General features: G+C 50.1%; 3 protein-coding genes across 3 annotated transcripts; all 3 read right to left on the bottom strand.

Moving 5' to 3' along the window:
• Positions 1-884: 884 nt before the first annotated feature.
• Positions 885-3,086, bottom strand: PtrM4_099220 (Dimer-Tnp-hAT domain containing protein; the record flags this gene model as incomplete). Its single annotated transcript, XM_066107299.1, has 4 exons — positions 885-1,502; positions 1,551-2,293; positions 2,495-2,738; positions 2,775-3,086. The coding sequence occupies 4 exons, from the start codon at positions 3,084-3,086 to the stop codon at positions 885-887; spliced, it is 1,917 nt and encodes a 638-aa protein (XP_065962967.1).
• An 859-nt stretch (positions 3,087-3,945) lies between these two features.
• PtrM4_099210 (uncharacterized protein) lies at positions 3,946-4,416 on the bottom strand (the record flags this gene model as incomplete). The annotated part of the gene is made up of 1 exon (XM_001933723.1): positions 3,946-4,416. The coding sequence occupies one exon, from the start codon at positions 4,414-4,416 to the stop codon at positions 3,946-3,948; it is 471 nt and encodes a 156-aa protein (XP_001933758.1).
• Positions 4,417-8,058: 3,642 nt separating this feature from the next.
• Positions 8,059-12,896, bottom strand: PtrM4_099200 (uncharacterized protein; the record flags this gene model as incomplete). The annotated part of the gene is made up of 3 exons (XM_066107298.1): positions 8,059-8,492; positions 8,539-8,770; positions 8,817-12,896. 3 exons carry the CDS (start codon positions 12,894-12,896, stop codon positions 8,059-8,061), a joined length of 4,746 nt encoding a protein of 1,581 aa, XP_065962966.1.
• Between the last annotated feature and the right edge of the window lie 183 nt (positions 12,897-13,079).

The raw sequence follows: 13,079 nt of genomic DNA, 5'->3' as shown, positions 1-13,079 counted from the left end.
TGTATATAAATATACAATCATACGCGTAGTGATTGATGTAAACAGTGCAGCATTGTTGCGCATCATAAGGAAAAAAGTTGAAGTAAGCTTGGAAAAGTTCTTGTCAAAATCAGGCGATTGAAAGTTCTCTAGGGCGTGTCATAGGTACTATCGATCTGAGCGTTAATTGCAACAGCTGAGGTTATCATTTTTCCACATGAATTAGCGTCGCCCTGTCTCGACTTAATCGCATATAGATCTTGCCAAGTGTAGTTATATAGCAGGTATACATTCTATGTCTATACACTACGAACTTTGCAACAAGACTCTACGTCGGAATATCCTACCATACAGCTATTCTACTTCCTAAAATCCTTCCCAGGATTCCCTCTGAACACAGATGTCAATGAGCAAGCTGAGCGAGCTCAGCCAATTGGCTTGCTCAGCCAATTGAGCGGAGGCCAGCAGCTCGCTCGGCTCGCTCGGATTGGCTGAAACAGGGCTGTCAGCTCGCTCGGCTTGATGGGCTCAGTCCCGATTAGGAAAGTTATATAGAAACCTTGGTGTTGAGTTTCTCAGCTAATATCCCACTTATGTACACCGTATTTCGCGTCCATCTCCTCATCGCTGATAGCCTCCTTTACAGGCACCTCACCACTGCCAAATCTAGCTCTTATCCATCGTCGATCGCACTGTATTGCTGCTAGAAGTTGCGGAGAAATGCTGCGCCGACGGGGCTCGAGGAGGTCACCCAGCTCGCTGAATAAGCGCTCACACTCACAGCTTGAGCCTGGGATTGATAGCATGTCGATAGCAAATTTGCTAAGGCTGGGGTAGCGATCGCGGAGTCCTACCCAGTATTTTATAGGGTCGACGCCCTCGCTAGCGATCGGTTCGCTGCGTTTCTAAGCCTCATATTCATCCTCCTCGTTCTCCGTAAGCCCTGCCGGCTTAATAAAGCTGTTAATAGCGTCTTCTATATCATTGTGCCTAACTTTAGAGCGTAAGCGCGGCTTCGGTAAGCTTTTGTACTCCGCCCACAAATGTTGAAACTTGCGGTTGCTGCTCTCTAGCCAATCAGGCTTATCCGCCCACGCTGCGTCAAGGTAGCTTTTGTAGCGAGGATGAAGGATTATAGCAGCATAGTAAGCTGGCGAGAGGTCGAGCTTGTTGTAGTACTCGCGGGCTTTAACTAGGGCAGCGCGGAGGTTGATAGCAAGGTGGTCTTCGGGTGACTCTGTATGCTCATCATAAATGACGTCTTCATAGCTTTGCAAGCGGTCCTCATAGACTCCAAGTAAGTATTCAAATACTAGAATAACCTCAGCGATTGCTCCAAAAGCACCGCTTTTGCCGCGGCCTTCAAGCCGTTTTGTAGCTTGTTTTAGTGGCCTAAGCACATCAATATACTCAGCAATCACCTGCCAGTCATGGGCATTGATCCCATCAGACCTCATCCAATCCGGCGCTGCAGGCAGCTTGTTGTTACGACTTCGGGCGTACGCGTCTTCAGTTTCAATCTTCTAAATATGGTAGTTGGCGTACCTATTAACCGCTAATTACAACTCAACAGCGCGCTTAAAACACGAAACGTAAGAGTTATAGCGAGTAACAACTAGCTTAACGGGCTCCTTGATTTTGTGCTGTTCTGTTGGCGCGTTGACAGGCTGGTCCCTAATAGCGAGCTTCTGATACTTCTCAAAAAGAGCGTACTGTTGTGGTGTTTTGATGTAGTTAATAACCGCGACAAGCACTCCTAATGGTCCATCGCCTCGCCAAGTAGCCATATTCTCAGCTTCGTTCACGCGCTCAGTCTCCTCGTTGTCGTAGGACTCTTTCTCCTCACCCCAGAGTAGCATCTGGCCAATGAGATTAAGCGTATAAGGACCGCAGCGAAGGCGACGCTCAGTAGCGCTAAAGCCTATCTGCAAGGCGAGAGTGTTAATCGTGGTGTTGTTGTTATGTGCGTTGTCGAGGACGAAGTAACCGAGCTTGCCCACAGTGATTTCGAACTGCTTGAATATTGCCATCACGACCTCAGCCATAGCCTCGCCGGTGTAGGCACCTGTCAGTTGTGGGAGCGCAATAGGCAAGTCCCTGAGCTCGCCAGAGCTATCAACGTAGTGGGCGACGATACCTAAGTAACCGCGCTTGCCACCTTTTGTCGTCCATCCGTCAAAGCTTACATAGACTTTGCTCATTGATTCTGAAAGGCTTGCGATAACCTTTAGTAACAGGTAGTTGTACAGGCGTATAACGTATCGTGAGACGCTGTTATAAGATGCCCACAAGGCTCGTTCTGCCTCTACGCTAGCTAATTATATCATATTGCGAAAAGACGATGATTCGAATTGTGAGAGTGGGAGGTTGTTTTCGACGAGCTAGGTAACGGCCGCAAGCCTAAACTCTTGTATATTGAAGTTGGTAAGCTCGTTGGCAACAGCCTAAGAGCAGCCCTTCTGAAGGGCGCGTTCGAGGAGAGTTTCTTTCCGAGGAGCGACGGTAGTGCGCTTACTTGGAGGCTTCAAGCCATGAACTTTCTTGTCTTCTCCGAGATGACGTGCTGGCGCTGATGGAGACTGCGAGACGTTATGTATGCCACGGCCAACAGTAGTGAACTTGTGCTTATAGCAATAGTGGCAGATCCACGTAACTTTTGCGACGTTGCTGCGCAAGGCGATGCGATAGCCATGGCTGTATACCCAGCTTGCTCGGTTCGAAAGTGATGTGGGCGGCTTGCAGTGCTTTGGGTAGCGACTCTAATTAAAGCCGTCGTATTTGTCCTCTACCTATACGAAACCCTTGTCGACAGCCTCGCTAGCTGCTCCTGAAGCTGCAACAGTGGCATGCTCGCTGCCCTTAGGTGGTGGGATGATCGTCTCTTCGGCGCGCGACTCTCGGAGGGTCGCTTCAAAATTTGGTGCTTGTGGCGCGGCAACGAGAGCTTGACGCGGCGACAGCGGTGGAGGAGGTGGAGATGGTGAGAATGGCTGAGTATCGACTAGCACAGGTTGGCTGGCAGTCCCGCGATGACGCGCTGCGACTCTAGGGCGCTTCGAAGTTGTCGCGATTTCTAGAGCATTAACGCATGTTCTTTTTGCTGGCATTATAGCAACGGCGAGGTAGATAATAGCTGCAAATAGAGACGCGTTGGTGGAGTATAGGTGAGTGTGGTGGGTGATAAGTAGTAAGTGAAGTGTCGCAGAAGGAGAATATTGTTGCCAGGCCGTTAGCCGGAAGTTTAGTAGCTTATTTGCTAGAAATATAGCAAAAAAGAGTGTATTTTAGGTTATAACTAGGTTTCGAACTTACGCACTACACCTAAAAATCATCGTGAGATTGCCCCTCCACCAAGTCCTTCAGCCCCAAGTTTCCAACCGCTCCATCCAACCAAGCTAAGCAAGCTGACTGAGCGAGCGCCTATCCCTAAGCTCGCTCGGCTTGCAAGCGCGCACTGCGCGCTCAGCTCATTCGGCTTGGTCAAAACGTCCAAGCCGAGCGAGCTGAGCGAGCCGGCTCGCTCGTTGACAAGTATGCCTCTGAAACTGGCTGAAATTGAATCCTCTTATAGTAACCACTGTGAATTCCTGCCCATTGGCCGGGTACTCAACGTAAAGCTCATGATACACAGATTCCACGACTCTTAGATTTCTGTTGAAATTCTCTTCGTGTGTAATGTATTCCTTCTTAACATGATCTATGGCCTCCTCGCGTGTCTTGAACAATTTGGTAGGGACCTTGGGCGGCATCATCATATAATCTGTTCCACTCGGATAAATCGTGTCGGCCGGGCAAGCCAGTCTCCATGCATTCACTTCTCACCAGTTAGCTCTCCTCTTATAGGACTAGCTCCTTCTACTTAAGGGTTAGCCTCCTCTAGGCAGCACCCTGCACCATATAGCTAGCACTTCGCGGTTCTCAATACAACAACGATTTCGCCCACTCAGTTCCCCGATAAATCGCCATTCAATTCTCGCGAATTGACGCCTTCGCGTGGTCGCGTAGCTGCCTGTCCCAGTTGCTGAACATATGACGCGGCACGACTCTTACGCAGACAGCAAATGCGGTTTGTCGACCGTGCATACCGTATTCCTGCAGCATGTCCGCACCCGTACCTTCTTTATCTTGTATCAGTGTCGCTTTGAATGCATCATCCCCCTCAAGGAGCCCAGGTTCCCCCTGCTCCTCTGCATCATCGTTCTCCCCCTTATACCACTTTGGAATTGTTACTTCTTTCTCGGGGTTGTGGAAAAGATCTTTGCAAGCCGTGGCCGCACGCTCTTTGATATATGCCCGCATGGATGCAGGAATTTCGTTGTCATAGAGTGAGTTTGTATTTGTCATTTTCTCTGCAACGGCTTTTGACTCCAAGTCCTCATTTTCGGATGGTATGAGAACAGGCCCAAATAAGGTCAAGGCGTCTTGGTCTTTCACCATGACTCACGCGACAGTGGGGGTCTGGCTGTCATTCAGGCTTGACATCATGATTTCTGATGGAAGATGTTTAATAATTGGATTTATAGATGTAGTTCGTAAATAATAGTTTGTGATTTGAAGTTTGTGGCTCGCTTTAGTGATCTTGCATGATTGTTGTGATGGGAAAGAGAAGATAGTGGTATCTGCGACGGTTTTTATACTTTTCAGAATATGCCAAGTTCAGCTTCCAGTCATCTACGCACGTGTATACATGACTCTTCCTTTCATTTACAACACTGATTACACCACCTACTGAACCTAGCTCACAGTATGTGTGTCGTTCTGTTACCGTCAATGAGTCTTCTCTTTTGTTGCTACGTGCACACGTTCAGTCATATTCACTTCTCTCGGATCACATTGAGTCAATTGGTTTGTAGATTGGGTTACTCTTTGCTGCTTTCAATTGAGTCATACTGAAAAATCGTAGAGTGCTATGTGTGTAACCTCTTCAACTTAATAATCCAATGACTCTGGCTTCTCTGGCTGGGTGCCACCAACACATATAGCGGACTGTATGATACACATTTTAGCCTCCCATTTTTGCAGGGGCTCTCAAAATCCCATTAAGATGGAACTAAGTCATTTGAAATTATGCCGCACCTGTATTGGACAATTCAGCCACAACTAACTGGAATCAGTGAGGTCTCCCCGTAGCATTTCCACTCTAGGATGCCCACCACATCCCTTTTCTCGTATAATTCCCGTTACTTACATCGGCACAAAGTTGAATAAAGCTAGATAATGACGCTGAACCAATGAAATCTACAGCCTGGAGCTTCTGGAAGCTCAATGATACCGTACATGTAACGCTGCAGTAAAGACCACCTCAATTTCCCCATTACCACTAACATCTAGGCGACCCTCTTCCCTTCGCGCACCCCCGGGACTACCGCTCTTCTATATCAAGCGAAGAAATGACTCCAGTGTTTATGCTTCATATCTGACAGTCATCGTATTAATCCCATAAACTAAAAACTCATCCTCATACCACACACCGAGGGCGCCTTTCTTAGTACCCGAAGATGACTAACAACTACAGTAGCTACGCGCACCCGGCACCGATCAACCACATCGATAAAAGCTACGACATATGAATGAATAGTCGCTTAAAGCAATAGACACAGTTGAGCCATCTTGATGCAAACCCTACGATAGCTCACCAACGACGTCACACGCACGCACCTTCCCATGACTCCCCCTAATCCCACGCGTCCGCCGCTCCCACAACACCCAACCCAGAAAACCACTCACCATAACTTCTAAGCTTCTTTACCAACACCAGCGACGTCGCAAGCCCTCGACTCACAACATGCGTGGCACCCGCACCAAAAGCACAGACAGCATTTCCTTTGTCCTCACAGCGGGAAGACGGCGCACATCCACATGCGCATCCCGCATTCCCCGAACGCACTGATACACGGGAAGGAGTTGTAAATTCGTGAATGGGAAAGAAGGGGAGAGATTCGAGCTTGTAACATAACGTCGCAGTCAGCCGGGAGGTCGGAGGTCGGTGTGACTAGTAGTAGTAGGTGGGTGGGTATAAACGTGCAGTTTGATACGTGATAGGTGTAATAGGAGTAGGGAATAGCAACAGCAACAGCAACAGGGCTTTTTATTCTCGCTCACAGGGCAAATTTATCAATCATTTCATCTTCTGGAATCCTCTGGTGCTCATGATGTTGGTGATGATGTCGTGTACCGAGTCACATCTCGCCAGCCTCCTCCTCTTCTTCTTCTTCTTCTAAAAACAAGGTTTTGGAGGGCTATAAAAGAAAAGGAAAGAAACGGCAAAGCACAGCACAGATGGAACTATCATCGCTAAGAAATCTTCATCAGTCATGAAGCTACCATGAAAGAACAATATACTGGAATTTTGTCTCTGCCATGTGCGGGATATCGCCCTAACCCTGCTATATTTACCTCTATCCTCTATCCATCATCCCTCATCCCACATAATGCAATCATAATCACAAATATGCAAATCATCCATCACTCAGGCCCAACATATCTCCTATGTCGAGCGCCTCCCAAGCAAGCCACCTATCAAACACCCACACCTCCCACATCCCACATCCCCTCCCATCTCCCCCATCCTAACCACCCCTTACACCCCAAAATCCATCTTAAGCGCAATCTTCGGCAACCCCTCCTCCTCCCCCCTAACCTCGGCCCTCCTCCCCCCTGCCCACTCTTCACCACCTTCTCCAACTCACTCCTCATCTCCCCCGTCACACCCGTAACCACCTCCCTAAAAGCCTCCTGATCCTTGCCCGCAATCTCCAGTAACCTCCCCGCCGTCTCCTGCACAGCTTGCGGTTCATTCCTCACACGCGTCAACAGCGCGGGGATAATGATTTTAGCGGCGATAAGCCGCTGTTTGTGTTCCTGAAGTGTAAACACAAAAGCGACGAGCGTGGAAGCGAGGGTAGACCGCGATTCCTCGATGCCTTCTTTATCCGGGGGGGTGGCGAGGAAAGACAGGGTAGGCGGGAGGATGAGTTTAGCGAGATTAGTTTCTAGGAGTGATTTCTTGGGGAGGAGAAGCAGCGAGCGGATGCAGCCTGCGGCTACTTTGCTGGTTGTGGGGGTGGCGAGGCAGTCGAAGAGGTCGTCTACAAAGTGTTTGACGAGCGGGTCGTTGGGGGAGAAGGCGGATGCGGCGGAGCTGAGGAGGATGGTGGTGGCGAGGATAGTGTTCTTTTCGCACGCGAGGGCGGCGTCGAAGGCGCGTTGTTGGGCGTGGCGGAGAATGGCGAGGAAGCGGGATAGGGTTGCACGGAGTTGCTTGCTGGTGTCGTCTGTTGCTTCGGCGTGTGGGGCTAGACTTGTGATGAAGCGCTTGAAGATTGGGAGGGCTTGGGGGATGACTGTCGGTTGGCATGCTCCCGTGGCAAGGATGGTAGCGAAGATGTGCAGGATGCAGGCGTGGAGGTCGGCTTTGATGATTGAGGGAAAGACTTGCGCGGCGTCGACAAGGGAGGAAAGTGCTGTTGTGAGTAGTGCAACCGCTTCCTCGTTCATCTCGTGGCGCGCTAAATGGAAGTCAGCATGTATATGCCACGCCAAAAAGCGCGATTTACCTGTAGCTTTGCTATCTTCAAGACCGGGGACCAGCCCGGAAAGCACAAGCACCATGATCTTGGTAAGTTCAAACAACTGATCAATGTCTTCCGACAAATGTTCGTCGGAAGAGGTTGCCCTGTGAGTGTTAGTAGCGCACCATGTCTATTTAGTGAGAGTCTTACCCTTGATCCCTTCTTGCAGACGGATGGCCAAGACAGAGATTCCGTGTAATTTCCACAACAACAGTCTGCACAGTTAAGCCTTCGGTAAGCACCAACCGATCGAGCATGTCCATTGTTTCCGAAAAGACAACCTCTCGGTAGATTGCCTGTCCAGATACAGAAGGTCGAAGAATCTTTTTCAGTGCTTGTAAAATCTCCAGTATTTGCCCCTTGGAAGCCTGTAAGTCACCCGGACGTCCTGCCAGTGCCTCGAATGCGAGTCCAAAGAGCACGAAGAAGAAAGCAACAGGCTCATCGCGGTAGTTGATGTGATCAGCCTTGCCATTTGGTGTCGACTCAGACAAGTCGGTCTTGCCATCTAGCGCATCAAAGACGAATTCACTATCTTCGTCGATGAGACTAGCAATAGCATCAACAAGGTTGAGCCATGTATCTTGATAGAACTGTAGAGTGTTAGTAAACGTGTGCGGATGGATTTGGAGAAGCATGCCTTTAGGAGCGTCTCCCGGTTCAGCGCTGCATAAATCGTGTCGAGACTTCCAGACAGAGACGAAGAGCCCATCGAAGAGGAAATGTCAGGCTCAAATCGTAGTCGAGCATATTCGCGTAGCGATGCCAGCCAGAGGGGGGTAAGTTTGGCAATGTGCGGCTTCAAGACATCTACTAGGTAGGTTTGCTCAGCGCTGGCAATTTGGAGCTCGGCCCATGCAGAGAAAACTGCCATCTTGACCATGACTTGAGCATTGGAGCTCAAGCCTTTGAGGTCACCAATTGCTGCTGTCTCGGATTCACCTAGTTTATGTTAGACAAGTGTAGAAGACACGCATTTGATACATACTGGAAAAGTTCTCAAGCGCCGAAACAAGCAGCTTGAGAATACGACCCATCCGCTCCACGTCCGTCACGATACCTGTCGCGATGAAGGTGGCGCATACATTAACAGCTTCTGCTGCCAGTTCCGGTGATGAATCTCCTGCAAAAGCTGGGGTAAGTGCAGATCCTATTTGCGCCTGGTATTGTTCAAGAAGCGTGACCTCAGCAAAGTCGGGATCGGGTGTTTTCCCGAATAGCTAAACTCTGTTAGACAACATCAGATATCAAAAGCAACACACATACCTTGAGCACTTGATCTATGATCTTGAGACCGCGTATCCGCAGTTGTACAACGCCAGCAGTAGAGGCAGAAAATGCAATGCGCACGACATCCGCCACTCTTTGCTGCAAAGCCATGACACATGGTGACTCGTCTCGGAAGGCCGCCTCTTTGCTTATCATTGCAACAAGCTCGCTCAGGCAGTCCATGCCAAATGTTCGGACTTGCCATTTGAGCAATTCTTGGCTCACTTGTGCACCATCTCCAGGCTCAGCTCCAGGGGCATTGGAAGCAGATGCAAAGCCTGCAACTTCCTCGTCCTGCAGATCCGTTGCACCTGCTTTCGGCTTCACCTCAATCTTGTCCTGCGTCTCGACCTTCTTCGTTTTCGTGAGTACCGAGTGACAACGCTGCACCCACGTTGCTGTATCTGATAATCCGGTCTGATGCAGCCAGTTGCGAATGATGTTGCGCACAACTTCGTGTTCCGAATCTCGATCAAGCACATGCCACAACTGGTCCTCTAGTCCGGGATCGGCAGCGCTGATAACTTCTTCCGTATCGCGTCTCATGAGATTGTGCAAGCCATCAATAGCCATGTCTCGTATCTGCGCTGAACTACTTTCCACTGATCGTTGTAGATGTTTGACATATGCGGAAAAGTCCATATAGCCTGGCGCATACAACGAGATGTGTTCCTGGCAGCGCAAGCCCTCAATGACAATAAGATCGTCTGAATCGCTCTGGAAGAGTCCCACGAGTGTCATAATAAGATCCCTTGCTTTCGCTGCATCTTGCAGATCTGGTCCGAGCACATTGATAGTGCTGTCGACGCATCGGGCAATAACAGCGGGTGTAGGTACATCAATCGCGATATTGGAGGATGCAAGAGATGCCGACTCCTCGTTGTGTGTGTCTGCGGCATACAACTGCGCTAACATCCCGAGCGTGCTGGTGACGTAGCTGGAGAAGGACAGACCAGCGGAGTCCGCCACTCGAGATAAAGAGTCGATAGCCCAGAAATGCACAACCGGGTGAGGATCGTTACCTAAAGACATGAGTATCCCTAGGATGTTCTTCAGATGAAAGCCAGCTGCCATGCCTCCAAGCTGGGAATGTATGCAGCCTAGTGCAACAGCGTAACCAGAGCGGGCATTTGGCTCACGGTTAGCAACAATCTGATCGACCAGGTAGTTGACTTCGGCAGTAGTGAGCGCGTTACCAGAACTGTTACATAGACGTCCCAATGCCTCGCCAGCAAGATTGCGGATGAAAGGATCAGGGAGAATAACAAACAGATGCAGAAGATCTTGCATGACCTTTTCAACTGCCGCTCCCTTGAGGCTGCCAGGAGCTGAGCGTGTCTCCTTGACAGCGACCTTTAGTGCAGACAATACTGCATACGCGATGTTGACCATCATGGCAGTCTTTCTGTTGAAATCGCGCTGCAAGCTGCTTGCTGATAGGAAAGACGTCATTTGCTCGAGGATGCTTTCTTGAATTCTGGCAGTTTGAAGCGGCAGACAGATGGCGAAAAGCTGAAGTGCTGCGTTGACGACTTCGGTGGCTGGAGGATCAGGAAGTTCATGGTTGTCGTCTGATATTCTTATGTATAGAGATATCGAGTCATGCTCTCGAGCACCGCATATCGGAGAGAGCAGTGTGCGATCAATAACTGCCTCAGGACCGTGCCTTGTTAGCCAGTGATGTTGGGTGCCTGTTTCGTGCTCTCCTGGGAGGGGCTTGATGTCAAACCCGCGCACTAGACCAGTGACGCCGAAACCATGGTTATCTGCCACTTCCCATATGCTTTCAAAAGTCCCTGCTGCGCTAGCAATTGCTGTACTGAAGGAACTCGAGGTGTAGTTGTCAGGTTCGGCGAAAGATGCAATTGCAAAAGGCAGAAGGTTAGTTTGGAGGAGGACCTCATGGCTGCTTGCTGGGCTGAGCTCAACGAGTTTGGTGTAGCACTGCAGCACCCTCCTCCGGACCATGAGGTCAAAATCGTGGAGTTGTAGTGCGGGAGACAGTCGTTGGGATATGTCGTCGGTTGTCTTCTTCGCCGGCAAGGTATTCAAGAACATAGTAGTGTTTTGCAACATTGCAGCCAATCTCTTAGTCACGTCAAGCGTCAGTATCCGACTGTTGAACTCTAAAAAGGTCAAGATTGAGCCCAAAGCACATTCTCGAACATGTGCCAAGAAGCAAAGCTCGAGGTAGTTTCTTTGCACCATGTTGTCCCTGTTTAGAGGTTTAGGCAGTGCGTTCTTCCACAACAGTAGAAGTTGCGACAGATGAATCTTGACAAAGTTCGGTCCGAGTGTCATCAGTCCTCCGATCAGAATCCATGCGACTTGTATTTGTGTTGACCCTATTCTCAACTCTGAGTTGCTAGCTGACTTCAGCAGCGAGGTAGCCTGTGAAAGTACTCTTGAGTTTACGTCCACGGACCCATGAAGTGGTTGGGATGTGGATGTACTGAGCACAGCTGAGAGGCCATTCGCCAGGCCAACGCACTTTCTGGGCGATTGTCGTGCCCCGGCGAGGAGACCAAGTTCTCGATTGACGCTGTTCATACATATGGTAACTGCAGGGAGCAGCTGGAGTGGACAGGCGAGAACGAAGGAACGGAGACAAGCTGAAGCGGTCACTTGTACAGTATAGCTTGGATGTTGCAAGACTTGGATCAGGGCGTCTCGACATGAGTCAGCAATGACGTTGGTAGCCGATCCAAGGCTACTGAACAGAGAAGACAGCGTGCTGAGGGCGCCAATCAGGGTCTGCTTTGTTGGCTCTGGACGCTCCTTGAGGGCTTGGGGGTAGTCCTTGAGGATATCGTTGACCAGAAACCTCGCTGCATTGAGCTGTCCAGATTCACCAAGCAAATCGCGGCCGATGACTGTTTCCAGGATGACTGCGACGAACTTGCGGGAGCTGAGTGTTCGGTAGCGGTTCTGCACGACAACATTGTTGCTGAGAACATCCACAAGTAGACTTCGTACGATGTCCGAATATTTCGATTCGATGACCTGCTCGCCCAATCCTTTGATAGTCTTGATGTAACATACGGCTATGCCAGCCCTTGCGCGATTGCCAGTCTGAGGACGACAGTACTGTGTGGCAAGCAGTTTGAGGAGACTTGCAATGGTGAAGGAAAGCTGTGTAGCTGATTTCTTGGGCGCAGGAGATTCGGAGCGCTCCATGACAACATCGTCAGCGTCGTCGTCGACTGACTTTTTGTTCTTCTTCTTTGCAGTCTTTTGGCGTGTTATGCCCAGGATGGGTAAGTCGACTGGTGCGTTTTCTGAGTAGTTCTTGACTATAGCCGCGCTGATACACGACGCAACAGCATGCCTCACAGACGATGAGGGGCTGTCTATTGCCTTCCAAGCCACATTTTGTAGTTTATCAAAGTCATTGGTGTTGTCGAAGAAGGGCGTGTAACGTAGCAATTGCTCCAGGCAATAGCATGCAGCTGTTTGGACAAGATGTGACTTGTCGTTTCCGGCATTACGAGCCTGCTTCCATGCGTCTCTTGCGATCAACTCATCGGCGTGTGAACTGACCCCTTTGAACACCTTTCCTACAGCCTTGAAGAGTGCGGCTCGAAGGCCAGTATGAGCCTGTGAAAACTTGACCAGGCCCAAGAGGGACTTTGCAGCCAATGGCGACAGTTGTATGGCGCTGTCTCCTGCCGCCTCGAACATGGCACCCAGACAATGTGCAGCCGCGTGCTTTGCCCTAACATCTTTCTCGGTTTTACCCGCAGCATTCAATATAGCGACCGACTCATTGATAGACTCAAAGAGCAGCTTCCTGTCCCCCTTTTCGAATATACCACCAATCGCTCGTCCAAGGTTGTTTCGGATTACGCGCGTGGGTGCGGGGGATGCGAGGTTGATGATTTGGAATATCTCCCTCTTGAGGTAGATTTGGTGTGCCGATGCGCCGTCGCCATCTAGGGAGTCGACATGACGGGCAAGGTCGGCAGTGAAGGTTAGCAAGTAGAGGTCTTGCTGCTCCGAGGGGAGGGCGTGGAGTTTCTTGATGTCGAGCTCGGGGTTGGACGAGGCTTCGGCGATGGAATGGACGTCTGCTGCCATGGCGTCGTGAGGTTCGTGCGCCTTCCTTCTCGTGTGGTGAAGTTATCGGAACCGGCTACTCATGTCATGGTCGGGCTATCTTGACAGATTAGCGGGTGTGGAGATGCAAGTGGGTGCATGTGAGTTGCGGACCCCCGTCCTTGGCAGGCACGAGAATCGTCAACTTTTTGGATTGACGTTTCA

Source organism: Pyrenophora tritici-repentis, chromosome 4, assembly GCF_003171515.1.
Source record: "Pyrenophora tritici-repentis strain M4 chromosome 4, whole genome shotgun sequence".
NCBI classification, from domain to species: Eukaryota; Fungi; Ascomycota; class Dothideomycetes; order Pleosporales; family Pleosporaceae; genus Pyrenophora; species Pyrenophora tritici-repentis.
This window is presented reverse-complemented; position numbering and strand designations above follow the sequence as displayed.